The sequence below is a fragment of the Amblyraja radiata genome, chromosome 3, assembly GCF_010909765.2.
Source record: "Amblyraja radiata isolate CabotCenter1 chromosome 3, sAmbRad1.1.pri, whole genome shotgun sequence".
In the NCBI taxonomy this organism is placed as follows: Eukaryota; Metazoa; Chordata; class Chondrichthyes; order Rajiformes; family Rajidae; genus Amblyraja; species Amblyraja radiata.
In genome coordinates this window covers 62441121-62459235 of record NC_045958.1, presented here as the reverse complement: position 1 = coordinate 62459235, position 18115 = coordinate 62441121, and the positions used below count along the sequence as shown (strand labels likewise).

General features: G+C 43.0%; 1 protein-coding gene across 6 annotated transcripts in view; it reads left to right on the top strand.

The window, feature by feature from the left end:
• LOC116971085 (beta-amyrin 11-oxidase-like) overlaps positions 1 to 18115 on the top strand; it is a 98026-nt gene that overhangs the window by 13524 nt on the left and 66387 nt on the right. For 2 of the 6 annotated variants that reach the window (XM_033017911.1, XM_033017910.1), the window contains exons 2-4: positions 5479 to 5692; positions 8767 to 8844; positions 8963 to 9040. In XM_033017911.1, the coding sequence (XP_032873802.1) occupies positions 5491 to 5692; positions 8767 to 8844; positions 8963 to 9040 (358 nt within the window). In that variant the 5' untranslated portion in view covers positions 5479 to 5490. The remainder of the gene's footprint in view (positions 1 to 5478; positions 5693 to 8766; positions 8845 to 8962; positions 9041 to 18115) is intronic. The other 4 variants (XM_033017915.1, XM_033017913.1, XM_033017912.1 and 1 more) reach the window with 3 other exon arrangements.

Sequence of the window (18115 nt, the reverse complement as noted above, 5' to 3'; positions counted from 1 at the left end):
GCTAACGGCAGGTCATCGTGTAACTTGGTCACTCGGGAGAAAATTCAAGAAAGTTTGAATTTCTCCAAGAGTGACTTGTACACTTGTGGTTGAGTATTGCAACATTATATGAATGTAGTGGCCAGTGCGATATCCGTAATAACTCTTGCGGGTACCGTGGGAACTCCTGCGAACGGTGAACCCGGAAGCTGGACAGAGGGAACAGAAGGTGAGTAAAAATTATCTTATGTGGGATTGAATTTAAAAAATAAATAAAAATAAAGATTTGCATCCGCATATGGACATCAACTTATTCATGAGTTATGTTAATGAGATTCAAGAAAATAACTATAATCTTTAAAAGGGACTTTAAAAGGGACTTTACTGAAAGGTTACGCATTTTTATGGTCCGTGAGAAATTTTTCACATGTACTTCTTTGAGAGATACAGGTCGGAGTCCTCGGGTCCAGGGGTCCGGAACGCTACCAATCAATGTTGTACAGAGACCCGTGTAAGGAGTGAACTGTACATGCTGGTTTAAACCGAAGACAGACACAAAAAGCTGGAGTAACTCAGCGAATCAAGCAGCATCTCTGGAGAAAAAAAGCTGATGTTTCGGGACGAGACACATCTTCAGACTCAATTCCGATTAGGCTGTCTGAAGAAGGGTTCCGGTGTTGGGGGAGTCCAGAACCAGGGTCCCAGTTTTACAGTCTACCGTGGGAACTCTTTAACTCAGTAAAGTAAAGTAGCCTTTATTGTCATATCAGCGCACAGGCAGCAGTTGACTGTTGCTCTATTCAGTTTCCCAGGGGGTCGGGACGGGACTGGAGTTGGGAGAGAAAGGTGGGGGAGTCGAGGGAGAGGAGGGGGAGACAGATGGGGGTGTCTTCATTTACTGACGGCGGGTGTCTGTCACTGAAACAGGCAGGTGAGATTTCACATCCACCTTGTGTGTGCCTCTCTCTCTCTCTCCCTCCCTCTTACACAGGCTGAGAGACTCTGCCTCTGTGAGTGTACGTCTCTTTCTCCCCCTCTCCCACACACAGTAAGACCGAGGTACTGTGCTCAGTCCATCTGTGTCTCCCACATACACAGTAAAATATGTCTCCAAATGAGCCAATTCAACCAAGGGAGGATATATATAGTGTGTGAAAAAAAAAGTTACATCATTTGTGTCACGTGTAGTTCACGATGTTCATTCAAGATTTAACGGGAAAGCTCGGGAAAGGGACAAGTCACTCGCACAAATAGCAGAAATGCCGAGTACCGTGGGAACTCTTTATCTACTGCCGTTATATCGTGCGAGACTCGTGCTGGACCACGACCTCTTCACTCTGGTGACATCTTGCGTCAACTCGCCCCGTGAAAAGGCCGCTTAAATCACTAGCGGTGGTTGGATTCACTTGGATTCTCCTTGTCTGAGCAGTAGATATTTTACAATTTCAGCTTCCTGGTGCCAATTAGTGTAGCCCTCGATAAGACATCAGACAGTAACTGCCAATAACTGTACCCAATTAATATTCTATGCCACACTATTAATCACAATTAGTTCAAATAATTTAATGATTCACTGTGCCATACAAACAATTACTTAACTCCAGTTCCATAACTCCCCAAGCCAACGACTTGTGTTCAGATATTATCCACTCCAGATGAACGTGGCTGGGATATGATGCAGCAAGTTATTTTCTGAGTCTCTAACTCGGAGTTTTCATCAACAATTGTTGGTTATGAGTTATTGCTGCTGGAGATCTCATAAGACATCTTTTTATACCTTTCTTGGCATACTTTGCAGACATTTCGTAGTTCCATGTGGCTTTAAATTCAATCCAAATCCGTACAATTATATGTTTAAGAAGGAACTGCAAATGCTGGAAAATTGAAGGTAGACAATAGTCCTGGAGAAAATTCAGCGGGTGTGGCAGCATCTATGGAGCGAAGGAAATGGGCAACGTTTCGGGCCGAAACCCTTCTTCAGACTAACAGTCTGACATTCTGAAGAAGGGTTTCGGCCCGAAACGTTGCTTATTTCCTTCGCTCCATAAATGCTGCCGCACCCGCTGAGTTTCTTAAACACTTTTGTCTACCATACAATTATATGTTTCTTTAACCCTTTTAAACCACTGCTGGCACCGTTCCACAATTGCCTCAGCCATCAATTGTTTTAATTGTAACAGTTTCACAGTGTGCTTTTGTAATTCATCAGACTGTCCCTTTCACAAAGTGTCTGTCCCCAAAGCATCCTTATCTCTTTTGTATGATAGTTCACGGGGCTGGAAAGCTGTCTCAGCTATTCTCATTCTCAATACTGACTAGTTGCCTATAACGTGACCCACCATCACTGTGCTGCTTTGTTCTGTGGCCTGTCCCACTGCGGCGGCCTAATTAGCGAGTTTAGAAGAGTTTGCCCTCGACTCGTACTCGCAACATGGTCTACTCGAGGCCTCAGCTAGGTCGCGGCGTATTTTACTACATGCTGAAAAATGCTCGCGAGTAAAAAAAGGTCGCCATGGAAAAAAATCTATACTTTTTTACTCGTAGGTTTAGTCGAGGTAAGTTGTAGTAGGTCGTAATGCTATCGTAGGTAATCGAAGGTAGTCTAACGTAAAGCTTGTTGAGAAAAAAAGGTTAGTAAACCGACCGGTAATGTTAAATGCCCGCTAAACTTTATTAAAAGTTGGCTGGCTTCTTAAAAGTGTCTCCTTCTCCCCCCTTCCCTTCTCCTTCGCGGGTGTGAATTTCAGATAGCGCTCCCCCGCTTTCCCTGGCCCCCGCCTTTGCGATGTGTGTGTGTGTGCGGTCGGTCGATCGATCCGGCTCACGGTTTCATCGCTGACCGTCGATCCATCTCAAGGTTTTTCAGGCGAGTGCCCTCGAGCTTGAAGGTCGAAGACAGTCGCTGAAAAGTCGAGTTAGTGGGTCAGGCCCTTTACTCGGTGTCCTCCCATACTCGATATATCTACGGCTGCTACATTTCCTTCTCTTTCCCCTCCTTCCCCCATTTTGATCCTCAATGAGCGTGATAAATGGATTGCGTAAGTTATTTAAGCAGATAAATCCAACTGGAAAGGTGCAATTGGAAGTTGTGCTCTAAGTAAAAGATATGCATACATTTGGCCTCTTCTTCTTCCCCCCCTCCCCCCCAACACCCAAAGCCTTCATTACCCCTGTGTTTGAGTTCATGTTGCAATATTTTTGAGCACTTGAGTAAATTGGCAACTTGGAGAAAATCCAACATTGTCAGAGGTAGTTTTTCTGATAACACATTGAAGCAAGATCTTCCACTTTTCCCAAACAGAGCTGTTTCGAATAACTTCATAGAGTCCCATTTTGTCCTACGATTTTCACTCCTCCAAATCTATTTTCTTTTGCATTCAATCTTTAACAAAATAAAATGCATTGAATAAATGTCTAGTTCCTGTCATCTGAAGGCTGAACCAGACTGTTTGCAACGTGATTGTACTCTTTGAGCTTAAAATTAATTTTGAACCTCATCTGCCCAGTTGCTAAAATCTTCTATTTTAATTTCTGCTAACTCATTATTTTCTGCAGGACCCATGGTTATTTCTCCAGATTTGCTTGCATCACCATACTTCTTTCAACTCCCTGTCTGACAGCTGTTAAGTTGAAATCATCCAAAAATATGTTGCCACTGGTCTAAACTTCCTTCTGCTCCTATTCAAATATCACTAGATGGTCACTATCTTGAATTTAGGAATCATATTATTTCTCAATTCTTTCAGTTGTTCTCTCATGTGGTTAATTATTCTAGCCCTTCAGTGGTCATATATACATATGCTGTTCCATCTCTAACCTCTTATTACAGGGCTCTAAACTGCATTTACATCTGACCTTTTTAAGCTCAATAATTTTGACCAACTCTTCCCTATTGCCCTTATAATTGCTTCATTTGCCTGTAAGCTGAAGTTGATGTTTATTAACTGCATATTTTACTTTTGAGAATGCTAGATTAAAACAATGTTATACATACTTTTATCAGGAAGACCTGATACAAGTATATAACATTGAGACATAGATAGGGTGGACAGAACATTTTTTTCCCAGGATGAAATTATCAAATACTAGAGGGCATAGCTTTAAGGAGAGAGGGGCAAAGTTTAAAGATGATGTGCGGGGCAAGTTTTTTGTGTTTTACCTTGAGGGTGGTAGGTACTGAATCTACTGCCTGCTGCTGTAGGTGCCAGCAGGCCTTCTCCCATCCCCACCTGCCCCCCACCCCACACCCCCTCATTCTGTTCGTTCTCGGTGGTTCTCTACCGAGTCCCCCACTGTTCTCAACATCCTCCTCGCTAACAACATCTGTTTCGCTTTTGATCCGTCCTCGCTCACGGCGGCGATGTTCCCGTTGACGGCGGTGGCTCAGGGCTGATTCGGAGTTTGCAGTGGGCGAGCTGGGCAAAAAGGCGGGTCCACTGTCGTCTGTCTGTGGCGAGCAGGTCCTTTGTCGCCGGTTCGTGGTGGGCGATCCTCGGTGAGCTCGTTCTCCGTCGTCGGTCTGTGCCGGCAGGCAGGGCTTGACTCAGTATTTTGGATTCAGATCTGGCATACCCATAGAAGGCAGAAGTAGCAGTGGAAGGTTGTTATTCTGGCTGGAGGTTTGTGACCAGTAGAGTTCCCCAGGGATCTGTGCTGGCCTCTGTTGTTTGTGATATATGTGATTTGGATGTAACTGTAGATAGGTTGGTTAGTAAGTTGCAGATAACGACAAAATTGGTGGAGTTGTGGATAGTGAAGACGACTGTCAAATAATACAGTGGGTTATAGATCAGCTACACATATGGGTAGATAAATGGCAGTTGGATTTATTTTAATTGAAGTATTAAAGAGGCATAGTCAAAATATACTTCCAATGCTGTCTGTACAGAGTTTGTACGTTCTCCACGTGACTTGCGTGGGTTTTCTCAGAGATCTTCGGTTTCCTCCCACATTTGAAGACGTACAGGTATGTAGGTTAATTGGCTTGGTAAATGTAAAACTAATGTCCCTAGTGTGTGTAGGATAGTGTTAATAACAGTGTTAATATACAGGGATCGCTGGTCAGCGTGGACCCGGTGGGCCGAAGGACCTTGTTTTCGCATTGTATCTCTAAACTAAACTAAACTAAACTAATGATTGGCATATTGATTTGGGCATTGCTTTAAAGTGAGAGGAAGGAATGAAAAAGTAAATTTGGGAGCAAGTTGGGGTTTTTTTTTACACACCGAGTGATATCTGGAACTTGCCCCCAAAGTAAGTAGTGAAATCAGATACAATTTCTATGTGTCAGAGACCTTTAAACCAGCACGTAAATAGACATGGCATAGAAGGATGCAGTCCTAATAAGGGCAGATGGGATGTGTAAATGGGCAAAGGGTTGGCATGGACATAATGGACTGAAGGGATAATTTCATTGTTGCATTACTTTGACTTTAAAAGATTATTAACAATAACGGTACTTTGTGTACTGATTTTAAGTAATTCCTTTCTCATTTGCAGGAAGATCAGTAGATGACAATGTCTACCACCAATATTCCTGGAAGTTCAGGATATGCTTTAATTAGTGATAAATCATTTGAATTCTACAAGGATCCTGTGCATTTTTGCGATTGGCAAATTCAGAACTGTGGAAGCAGAATTTTTCAAGCACGTTTCCTGAACAAGCCAACTATATTTGTATGTTCTGTTAAAGGGATGAAAGAATTGCTATGTGGTAAGTATTAAGTTGTCAAGTATCGATAAAGGTTATTACACTAATGGGGCACTTGGCCCGCATTAGAATGTGATTCTTTTCTTTACCATAGTTTGCATACTGATGTATAAATATCATGCAGTATAGTTGACTTGTTTATGAGGATGACATTTTAGGAACATGCACTTCCAATGTGGAGCATTAGGTTCTAGGAGCACCTGTTAGGAAAAATTGATACCCTCTCCATAGCGCTGCATTCATTCAACAGACATTCAATGGAATAGTTTGCATTGTTAATGTGTATTCCACTTGTGAAGTTTACCAATGTGATGGACAGCATGGTGTACCGTTCCAGGTGCAGGATTTCTTTGTTAATTGTTATGAGTTCCTCAGACATGCTGAAATGCAACCTACCAGTCATAGTGAAGCTTTGAACAATTCTCTGACCCTTAGTCCAACTATTATATGAAGAAACACTTAATTTATTTGTGAATTAGAATGAAATCCAAAACCAAATTGCCACATACTCAGTGACTTATCTATTGTTAAGATTTGAGTGTTTCCATAAAAGTTCCCCCTCAGATTCATATTATTCCCCCCCCCCCCCCCCCATTAAACCTACAAATTACTTTGTCAATTGAATGGTGCACAGCTGTCAATATGGAGAGATGGTGCATGAGCACCTGAGTTTAGTAGGTTATCCTTTGGATATGCTGCCAAAGCAGTTGAAATGTGAGTCTGAGTTATTTTGGAAGGACGATTGGATTCAGAGCAAACCACAAACATCCTGAATTGGAAGGATCTGGGTTGTTCATAAAATGTTGCATAGCAATGTTTACCAAACCTGAATATGCAAAGGAGTGGATCACATTTACCCTGATGATAATCCCTTCCTGGTTGCTTTATTTATTTCAAATTTTGTATGGTAATTTAATTATTGAAATCTGTGTTCATTCAAAGCTGAAGCTACTGATGATATAGTTTATATAGGGATATACAGGTTTGTAAATAATCCTGTGGAAATAAAACTGGGTTGCATAAGGGAAATGTAATTTGGTCTCAATCTTTTCCAAAATGAGAAGCATTTTCTAGCATTAATGCAATTTCTTAAAAAAAGAAACAACCAATGCTTGCATACAGTAAAATAACATTTACACAATGGGAAATGTGTTACATACACTGGAAATCTCTATACAATTCCATAGGTATGGATTGTATCCCCATTGTTTTGGTTTTAAAGCCAAAGCTTTAAAATGCATTTTCCGCTGTTCCTTTTTAGAAAGGGATTCATGAAATGCAAAAAGTTATTTGAAATGCAAATTTATAATTCCACGGAATTGTACACTTGGTGGTGGTTATTTGGCCATTGTACCTCTGTCCACTGTTTGAATGAGTAATTCAGTTAATGCATTCTCTGTTTCTTTTTTAACCTAAGCAAAGGATTTTTTTTATCAAAGGATTTTTTTAAACACCATTTCAAAATTACTAGGTTGGCAACCAGTCATTATCAAAGATGCTGCAGGCTTTTTTTTTCTGTCCTCCTTATAGTGAGATACTTGAGACTAATTGCCAAAATGGGCCAATTGTGCACATACCAAGAATAAATGTAGGAACCTCCTGCTTTGTGTGACTTCATTTCAAACTGGGTTTGGCTGATTCAAGCCAGAATATGACGCACTGCTTCTGAGAACAAACAATTTGCATGTCTGCATGACAAGGCAACTTTTAAATGGGTGGATTTATGTTCCATCTCCAGGTCCTCCTTAATAATTTATCTTATTAGGCAGTCCCTTGAGTCCTAGCTGATTCCATTTCAGTTTTCCTGGGCTCTGAGGTGAAACTTGATTCCAATGTGGGAACCACAGACTCTTTCCCAGATGGAACAGGAAGTGCCTCCTAGCGTGGACAAATGGATAGATTAGGTGGTTATGGCTCCTAATCTAACTTTTTGCATTTCATGAATCCCTTTCTAAAAAGGAACAGCTGGATGTCAGGGATTTGCTCCCAGTGCATAGATTCAAGATTCTTAATGGCATCCTGAATGTTCCTGCTCTACTTTGCATAGCCTTCAGCCAGTGATTCCAAGCATCAGTGAAGATGCTGCAAGGAGGCTTTGAGCATATGCTTGAATCTTTTCCTTTTACACCTGATAGTGTCTGCACAATAGAGCTCAGACAATGTCTGTTTTGGGAGTCTAGTATCAGCCATGTGAATGATGTGACCTTTCAAGTGTACCCAACTGAGTCCAGATAGGACCTCGATGCCGGACGATGATTCCTCGATGAGGAATAGATCGGATGACTAGGGGAATCGAGGACCAGAGGACATAGGTTCAAGGTGAAGGGGAAAAGATTTAATAGGAATCCGAGGGGTAACCTTTTTCACACAGAGGGTGGTGAGTGTATGGTTCAAGCTGCCAGAGGTAGTTGAGGCTGGAACTATGCCATAGTTTAAGAAACAGTTGGACAGGTACATGGATAGGACAGGTTTGGAGGGTTATGGACCAAGCACAGACAAGTGGGACTAGGATAGCTGAGACATTGTTGGCCGGTGTGGGCGAGTTGGGCTGAAGGGCCTGTTTCCACACTGTATCACCCTATGACTCTATGACTGGAGCTGTTGGCCCAGGCAAAGACACCAACAACGTTTAAGATAACTTTCTGGTACATTTGGCAGATTTTGCAGGGACTGCATTGGTTGTAACTTTCCAGTGTCTTGAACGGTCCTCATTATGTAGGCCAGGTCCAAGAAATGTTCAATAGGGCAGGGATCTCTGCTGTCCGGTAGACAATGGATTTTTGTGCTACATGAAAGCTTCTTTTTTCAGTCTTCTCATTAATTGTCCAATGACTTTGTAAGCAGAGGCAAGTTTTTTCATTGATGTCTTTTGTGACTGGGTAATATTTGTGGAAAATTGGCAGACATCCATGATGGTCATGTGATGTGTGCATTAAGCTCACTCTTGGTTAATGTGATGCCCAATCAGGAGGTACTTGAATCATTTTCAGTAATGAAATACTGCAAGTGGATGATTTATTGAACAATTCATGTACCTGAATGAAATATGCCATAACTTGCAACTCTTGCTTTTCCAGCTAAGATATCTATATTTGAAAAGGATCCTTCAACAATTATGCATGAGTTGTATGGTGATAATCTAGTCTCAACGAATGGTAAGCTCATTACAAGGATGTCTCTTTTGCAATATCGAGGTGTATGGAGGATACCGAAGGAGAGGTCCACTGCCGGGTGTTCATAGTTTGATGCAGTTTATATGTCACTCTTTTACAGAAAAGGTCAATAACTTTGATCCATCCTACACTCCCTCTATGTGTAAGCTGTATGGAGATATCATCTGCATCACTCATGGTATGTTCTGATATTTGTGTTCAGGAAAGGAGTTGTGATATTGGCATGGAGTTTTGGCACAGAAATTCTGTTGCTGATCAATCAGCAAAATGTGACCGGAATATGTTGGAGACTTGTTTTACACATCAGTTTCCATAAATCCAAACATAAGTTCTCAAATGCTGGCATAGTCAAGCTATATAATTGCTGGGTTTCAGTTATAAATTGAAAATGATCTTTCTCCTGCATAGCCATGGAGATGGATAAGCATGACAGCCATTTGATTGATATAATGCTCATGGTCTAACTTTTGATTTTAATTGAATTAAATCATTAGCTTTAAGATTTAAATTAAATCTGTTAATTTATTTTAATATCTTCCAGTACAGACACTATTGCCCAACATTCTATTGTGCATGCCAGCATTCTGTAAAGCTAAATTTAAGTTATTTTGTGTGTAATTTAAAATTGTTTCTGAAGTAGCAGTAGGAAAAACACATTAATGCTAAAGTTGCATTCATGCTACTGTAGGTGCAGATGGTTTGATGTTCATATTTCACGGATGGATCCATGCACTAAAAAACATTGAACACACAGTATTTAATATTACAATTATGATAATTTAAAGGTAGGAGGCACAGCCAATTTTGCATGTAGAGTCCACGTGCACTGAAGGCACTTTTCAAACTGGTATAGAATTGCATATGGCACAGAACAGGCCATTCGTCCCAACAGCTCCATGCCAGTGTTTATACTCTCTTCAAACCTCCATCCATCTTTCCTAGTGTAACCCTCTTATCTCTTTACTCATGTTTGTCCTGTCTTCTTTCAATCATACACTTCAACCAATGCCTTCAGTAGCAAGTTCCACATTCTTGCCACTTGTTGTTTAAATAAATTTATTCTACATTGCCTTTGGATTATGTGATGAATAGCTTGTAAAATGGCCTCTGGTTACATTCTTCCTTAAAATTGGAAATATGGATTTTTGCCTGCTGAGAGTTTGCCACTTTGGCGAAAAGGTAGAAAACATTGTTTTGCAGAGAATTTTATGAGCGATCTTGAGTGAACAAAGGCACTGCAGCCATTGCAAGTCCTGCTAGAGATTGAGATCAACAAGGTATGTGGGGGAGCCAATCTAATGGAAGATTAAATATTTAAGAAACATTGTGTTCATTTAAAAACAAAAACTACCCATCAATATACTGGTTAGGACGCAAGAATAGAGCATTTGGTTTCCTGTCTTTTTTCTGCAGTCCTCTTGGGTTGAACTTTTCAAAGATTTGTTTCCCTCTGGGTATTTTAACTTTATCTTGAACAACTGGCCCTTTATTTTGAACCAGAACTACTACTTTCAGACGCATCAGCCAAGGGAAGAATTAACATCATCCTTATCCTGTGGAGCTCTGCATGACTTGTATGTTTCGATGAGATTGTCTCTCATTTGCTAGGTAGACAAAAATGCTGGAGAAACTCAGCGGGTGAGGCAGCATCAATGGAACGAAGGACTAGGTGACGTTTTGGGTCGAGACCCTTCTTCAGACTGATGGAGGGGTGGAGCGGGAAGAAGAAAGGAAGAGGCGGAGACGGGCTGTGGGAGAGCTGGGGAGGGGAAGGAGGGAGAAAGCAAGGACTACCTGAAATTGAAGAAATATGAGGTGCTGCTCCTCCAATTTGCGTTGGGACTCACTCTGGCCATGGAGGAGGCCCAGGACAGAAAGGTCGGATTTGGAATGGGAGCGGCAGTTGAAGTGCTGAACCACCGGGAGATCAGGTTGGTTAATGCGGACTGTGCGGAGGTGTTGGACTAAGCGATCGCCAAGCCTACACTTGGTCTCACCGATGTAGAGCAGCGGATGCAATATATGAGGTTGGAGGGCTGCGTCACCTGGAAAGACTGCTTGGGTCCTTGGATGGAGTCAAAGTAAAGCGACAAGTGTAGCATTTCCTGTGGTTGCAAGGGAAAGTACCAGGGGAGGGGGTGGTTTGGGTGGGAAGGGACGAATTGGCCAGGGAGTTACGGAGGGAGCGGTCTCTGCGGAAAGCCGAAAGGGGAGGAGATGGGAAGATGTGGCCAGTGGTGGGATCCCGTTGGAGGTGGCGAAAATGTCGGAGGATTATCTGTTGTATGTGACGGCTGGTAGGGTGGAAAGTGAGAACAAGGGTGACTCTGCCCTTGTTACGAGTGGGGGAGTAGGGACTGAGAGCGGAGCTACGGGATATAGAAGAGACTCTGGTGAGAGCCTCATCTATAGTCGAAGAGGGGAACCCCCGTTCCCTAAAGAATGAGGACATCTCCGATGCCCTGGTTTGGAACATCTCATCATGGGTGCAGATGCGGCGCAGACCCGAAGAATTTGGAGTAGGAGATATGAGTCCTTACAGGAAGCAGGGTGGGAAGAAGTGTAGTCCACATAGCCATGGGAATCAGTGGGTTTGTAGTAGATGTTGGTCAGTAATAGATGTCTCTCATTTGCTAAACGTGGGAGCCTAGTCTAGTCGTCTTGAGGGCAAACCTGCCATCCTAAAAATCAACCCAGTGAACCACATATTTGTCCTTGAGATAAGGTGACGAGCTCTGTACACAACAATGAAGATTTGGTCTTGGGGAGGGTCTTATATTATAGGAGCAGGGCATGTCTACTTTTGCTCAGATCACCCTCTATGATACCAGGAAGTGGCTATTGGATATTGCAAAGGCTACGGGTCCCAGGTGCTGTTCCAGAGGTCTGCCAAGCTATTTTCAACACATTTATAACATGGGCAGTTTTACACATATTTTGGAGATGCCAAAGTTTATACTGTTAATAACATTCCGACACATCCAATCTGACAAACCAATGCCCAAGTGGTCCACCAGCAATCATTCCATCAGCAAAGTGAGAAAAGGCATCATCAACACTATCAAGCTGAACATACTAGTTAATAACTTGCTCACTGATATCCAGTTTGTGTATTGCCAGGACTACTTGGCTCCAGACTTTATCCAGTTTTGTCCAGGTGTGAATGAGCAAAACTAAATCCAGAGCTGAGAGTGACTGCTCTCAGTCTCTCAATTACTTGATGTTCTGCATCAAGGTGGTTTTTGATTGAATATGGCACCAAGCAACCTCAGCAAAACTCACCTCTATCTTGAGGGACTGCTTTGGGGACCTCCAGGTAAAACACTCCGCTGGTCAGAGTCATACATTGCACAAGGTTATAGTTGTTGATCAGTCATTAGCCCCAGGACATCACAGCAGGTGGATCTTCGGGTCAGTCAATCTTGCTATCGTAAGATCAGTGGTGGAGATGTTTGCTGATTGTTGCACATCGTTTAGTTTTATTCGCAATATTTCAGGAAATGAGGCAGCCGATGTTTGTGTGCAGCAAGGTGTATACCAGATTTGGGCATGGACTGGTATGTGGCAAATAACATTTGAGCCACAAATATTAGTTGGCACAGTAACATGACCAGGCAATGACCATCTCTAGTCAGAGAGAGTTTAATCACCAACCTTTGATAGACAATAGGTGCAGGAGTAGGCCATTCGGCCCTTCGAGCTAGCGCCGCCATTCAATGTGATCATGGCTGATCATCCCCAATCATGATCTATGGTACTGCACCACTGAGTCCTACCATCAACATCTTTATAGGTAGACAAAAATGATGGAGAAATTCAACGGGTGAGGCAGCATCTAAGGAGCGAAGGAAATACGCAATGTTTCGGGTCGAGACCCTTCTCTCGACCCCAAACGTTGCCTATTTCCTTCGCTCCTTAGATGCTGCCTCACCCGCTGAGTTTCTCCAGCATTTTTGTCTATCTTCGATTTTCCAGCATCTGCAGTTCCTTCTTAAACATCAACATCTTTATGATCATCATGACCAAAAACGTATGTGAAGCAACCACATAATTATTTCCTCTTACAGAACAGGCCAGCATTTGGGTATCCAGCAGCTAGTGAGTCTTTATCATTGGAGATCTGTACCATTTGCAAAATGCACTGCAGTTGCAAGTCAAGTTTTTTCTAACAACGCTTCCTTGACTAGCAATCTATCAACCTAGAAGGACGAGAATAGCAGGAACATGGAAGCATCAACACCTGGAGATTTTATTCCAACTTGCACACCGTTATAATTTGGAAATATATCACTGATTCCTTATTGTCACTGGATCCAAATCCTAGAACCTCCTCTCTGCCACCATTGTTAAAATGTATGAAGGACTACATTTGTTCAAGAAGATGGCACATCACCATTACCACATGGGTAATAAATGCTGGCCTTGCCAGTGATGCGTTTATCCCAAAAAATGATTGCATAAATAAATTTAATTGTAATAAGGGATTTTGTGCTACTTGCATGTCTAGTTGTTTGCTGTACCTTTATATTGACTTTGTGATTGCTGCTGAAAGATCTAGATATTATTATACTCTAAACGTCTTTTCAAGCACTTGATATTTTAAAAATACTCTTACATTTTTCTGTATTATCATCTGCCCTTCCTTGTCCAAGTCCCTTTCAAATGTTTCAAAATAAAACTAGCACTGTGGGCTGTGAGAATATCAGTAAACTTAAGTATATTATACTTTTTTTTCCACACATTGATTTAGATTATGAATAGCTTTGTTTTCCCACAATGATTCCTATGGCATGCATAGTCACAACCTCCCAATCCCCCAAAACTTTCTTTGTTTATTGCTATTTCTGTCCATTAATTGATCACATCAGTTCTTTAATGCTAAGGAAATGCAAGATACTGCAGTTGCTGGTATCTGGGGTAACAAACAATCTCCCTCACAGTTGCTGTTTGATCTGCTGAGTACCTCCATCAGATTGTTACTTTAAGGATGTCTGACAGTCTAAAAAACAGTCATAGAGTGAAACAGTGTGGAAAAAGGCCCTTCGGCCCAACTTGCCCACACCGGCCAACAATGTCCCAGCTCCACTAGTCCCACTTGCCCGCGCATGGTCCATATCCCTCCAAACCTGTCCTATCCATGTACCTGTTTCTTAATCGATGGGATAGTCCCAGCCTCAACTACCTCGTCTGGCAGCTTGTTCCATGCACCCACCACCCTTTGTGTGAATAAGTTACCCCTCGGATTCCTATTAAATCTTTCCCCTTCACCTTTAACCTATGTCCTCTGGTCTTCGATTCCCCTACTCTGGACAAGAGACTCTACCTGATCTATTCCTCATGATGTTGTACACCTCTATAAGATCTCCCCTCATCGTCCTGCACTCCTACTCAACCTCTCCCTATAGTTCACACCCTGAGGGGTCCCACTCTCTAGTTACCCATTCCCCCCTTGTGTGTTTACAAAATCTTTTGGGATTGTCCTTAATGCTACCTGTCAGACCTACCCCCTGGCCCCTTTTTGCCATTCTGATTTCCTTTTTTAGCATACTCCTTGATACTCCTTGATTCCCAAAACTCCTCCAGGGATGCACTTGATCCCAGCTACCTATACCTGTCCCATGCATTCTTCTTGTTTTTGACTAACATCTCAATTTCCCTCGCCAGTGAAGCTTCCTTACGTTTGCCTGCTTTGCCCTTAACTCTTAACGGGGACGTACACATCCTGAGCTTTCTTCAGTACACTTTTAAAACCATCCCACTTGGTCCATGTTCCTCTCCCCTCTAATAACCTGCTCCAGTCAACTTGAGCGAGACCTTCTCTCCTACCCTCAAAGTTGGCCTTGCCCCAGTTGAGCATTTTAACACGTGGACCCTCTCCGTCCCTATCCATAACTATCTTAAACCTAATCGAACTGTGGTCACTGGTCCCAAAAGGCTCCTCCACACACACTTCATTAACTTGCCCTTCCCAATTTCCCAATACCAGATCCAGCGTTGCCCTCTCACGTGTGGGGGCCTCCCCATACTGCTTAAGAAAACTCTCCTGAACACTATTTAGGAATTGCACCCCATCTAAACCCTTCACGATATGATTTTCCCTGTCTATATTGGGAAAGTTAAAATCCCCTACTACAACAACCTTATTTGACCTGCAGCTGTCTGCAATCTCCTGGCACATTTGTTCTTCTGATTCCTGTTGACATACGGGGGTCTGTAGTACACCCCCAACAAGGTGATCATCCCTTTCCTGTTCCTCAGCTCCACCAATATAGCCTCACTAGGCGAACCATACATAATGTCACTTCTGAACACAGCTGTGACATCCTGCTTAACCAACAATGCAACCCCCCCCCCTCCTCTTTTTCTCACCCCTGTCTCTCCTGAAGCTCCTGTACTCTGGAACATTGAGTTGCCAGTCCTCCCTTAACGTCCCAGTCGCCCGTACCTATCCACGCCCTAAGCTCATCTGCCTTACCTGTCAGGCCCCTTGCATTAAAATATGTGCAGTTTAAACCAACCCTCCTTCCCTGCTCTCCGCCTTTCTGTCCACTAACCTTTCCCACACCAACCTCCATACCAGCTTCTCACGTGACTCTGTCCTGCACGAGATCCCACTCCCCTGCCAATCTAGTTTAAACCCTCCCGTGTAGCATTAGCAAACCTTCGCGCTAGGATGTTTGTCCCTCTCCAGTTTAGGTTACCCTTTTATACTGGTCACCCCTGCCCCGGAAGAGATCACAACGATTCAGAAATCTGAATCCCTGCCCCCTGCACCAACTCCTCAGCCACACATTCATTTCCCCTATCTTCCTATTCTTACCTTCACTAGCACGGGGTACTGGAAGCAATCCTGAGATCACTAACCCGCAGGTCCAGCTTTTCAGTCTTCTACCCAATTCTGTAAATTCTTGTAGTAGAACCTCCTTCCTCTTCCTATATCATTTGTGCCAACATGCACAACAACCTCCGGCTGCTCCCCCTCACTCTTGAGGATGCCGTGCAGCCGCTCCGAGACGTCCTGGACTCTGGCACCAGGGGGGCAACACACCATCCTGGAGTCTCGCCTGCTGCCGCAGAATCTCCTGCCTGCACCTCTGACGATGGAGTCTGCCATCACTACGGCTCTGCCTGACGTCACTCTTCCCCATTGAGCCTCGGCACTAGGGTTGGAATCACAGCCCTGACTACCACACAATCTTGTCGTGTCGTCCGTTCCCAAGAGGGTGCACCTGTTTTCAATAGGTCTCCTGCCCGCCACGTTTACTACTCTTTATCATAGTCACCCACTTTCATTCTTCCTGTATCCTTGGTGTGACAACCTCAATGAAGGTCTTGTCCAGGAAACTCTTGTTTTCCCGGATGGTCCTGAGGTCATCCAGTTGCTGCTCCAGTTCCATAACACGTTCATTCAGGAGCTGCACCTGGACACAATTTCTGCAGGTGTTGTTGTCAGAAGCACCAGCGGTGTCCCTGAGTTCCCACGTCCTGCAGGAAACACACTGTACCAACTTGCCTGCCATTTCTTCAGTGGACAAAAAAAATCACAAATTTCGAATCAAGTGCAGCCTCCTTGCCTCAGCCTCCTCCACAACCAGGGGGCACAGTTTAAGAATAAGGGGTAAGCCATTTAGAATGGAGATGAGGAAACACTTTTTCTCACAGAGAGTTGTGAGTCTGTGGAATTCTCTGCCTCAGAGGGCAGTGGAGGCCGGTTCTCTGGATACTTTCAAGAGAGAGCTAGATAGGGCTCTTTATATCTTTATAGCAGAGTCAGGAGATATAGGGAGAAGGCGGGAACGGGGTCCAGATTGGGGTCCACATTATTAGTTTTTGCAGATTTAATCCTCTTTTATGTTTTTTTGGTACTTTCATACTTATTATTAATAATACAGGTCCACTACCGATTTTCCAGCACCCTTGGTTCCAGAGCATTTCTGGGTTGTCCATTTTGCTGGACCAACAGAGGTCACAGCCTCTAAAAGGAGTCCAACTGTACTGGAACGGCTTGCCTAGGCCGTCGAAGGACTGAGATACCTTCCTGCAAAGTCGGCCTCAGAAGTCGACTATGGGAACAGATCTGTCTGCTCCGGAGGGGCTGGAGTTCCAGAGCCCTGGCCGCAAGGGGCAAATTTGACTTGCCGATTGGCGAATGTCTGGATCTGCCGCTTTTCCTGGCCTAGACACCCCATCCAGGTGGTAGGAATTTCAAGGATGCTCTTGTGAATTTTGTCCATATTAAAGGAGATGCCAGACCATCAGTTGCCGGAATATTGGTGGTGGACCTGTAATGATGTTTGAGATTTTCTGTGTCTTCCATGAAGCTGCCTGTACAAAATTCTGCTGTTATTTTATTTCCTGATAGAAATTTCTGTTTAAGGGTCCCACAATGTCTATGGAACTAATATGCTACAATGCATGGAACTATATTCTGCATTCTATCTTCTGCTTTGCTCTACCTATTGTACTTGACTTTGAATTGATTGTATCTATGTATGGTATATCTGATCTGTCTGGATATCCTGCAAAATAAAGCTTTTCACTGTACCTTGGTACATGACAATAATCCTAAACTTAAACTATCTAATCTTCCTTTTTACATGTTTGTAGAAGCTCTTGTCTGATTTTTTATTTTTTTATTTCTTAAGAGGCTGCGTCAGTGTTTCATTGACCTTTTTCTTATCAGTACCCTGGTCCAGCCTGGGCTTTATTGCTTTATTACTTTGCTTCAATCTATTTTCTTGATGGCTACAGTTGGACCATTTTTCCTGTAGTTTGTTTTAATCTTAAAGGGATATATATTACTGAAAGCTATTCATGAATGGTAGTGGTTGTTTGTTCACTTTATACCATTTTAATGTAATTTTCCAACTTTAGTAATTTGGATCTAAGAAACTAGTTTCTGATTGATTTTTAACATTCTGTGCTGATAGCAGGCTGCTCTCATCGTGCATTCCTCATTGTTGGAAGGACCCAACACAGAAGGCATGGTTAATACACTTGGGGATTAAAATGAGGCTCCCAAGCAAGGTCATAATGAAACCTGGGAGGAAAATGACAAGATACAAGTGACTACTTGGAGCTCCAGAACATTGAATTTTAATTTCCAGTCCAGTTTAGGGTTGTGGAATCACTTGAGGACATCACTGGATGAGTGGACAAAATCTTAGATAGTTCTGAATACAATGAGTTGAAAGTAGACACAAAAAGCTGGAGTAACTCAGCGGGGACAGACAGCATCTCTGGAGAGAAGGAA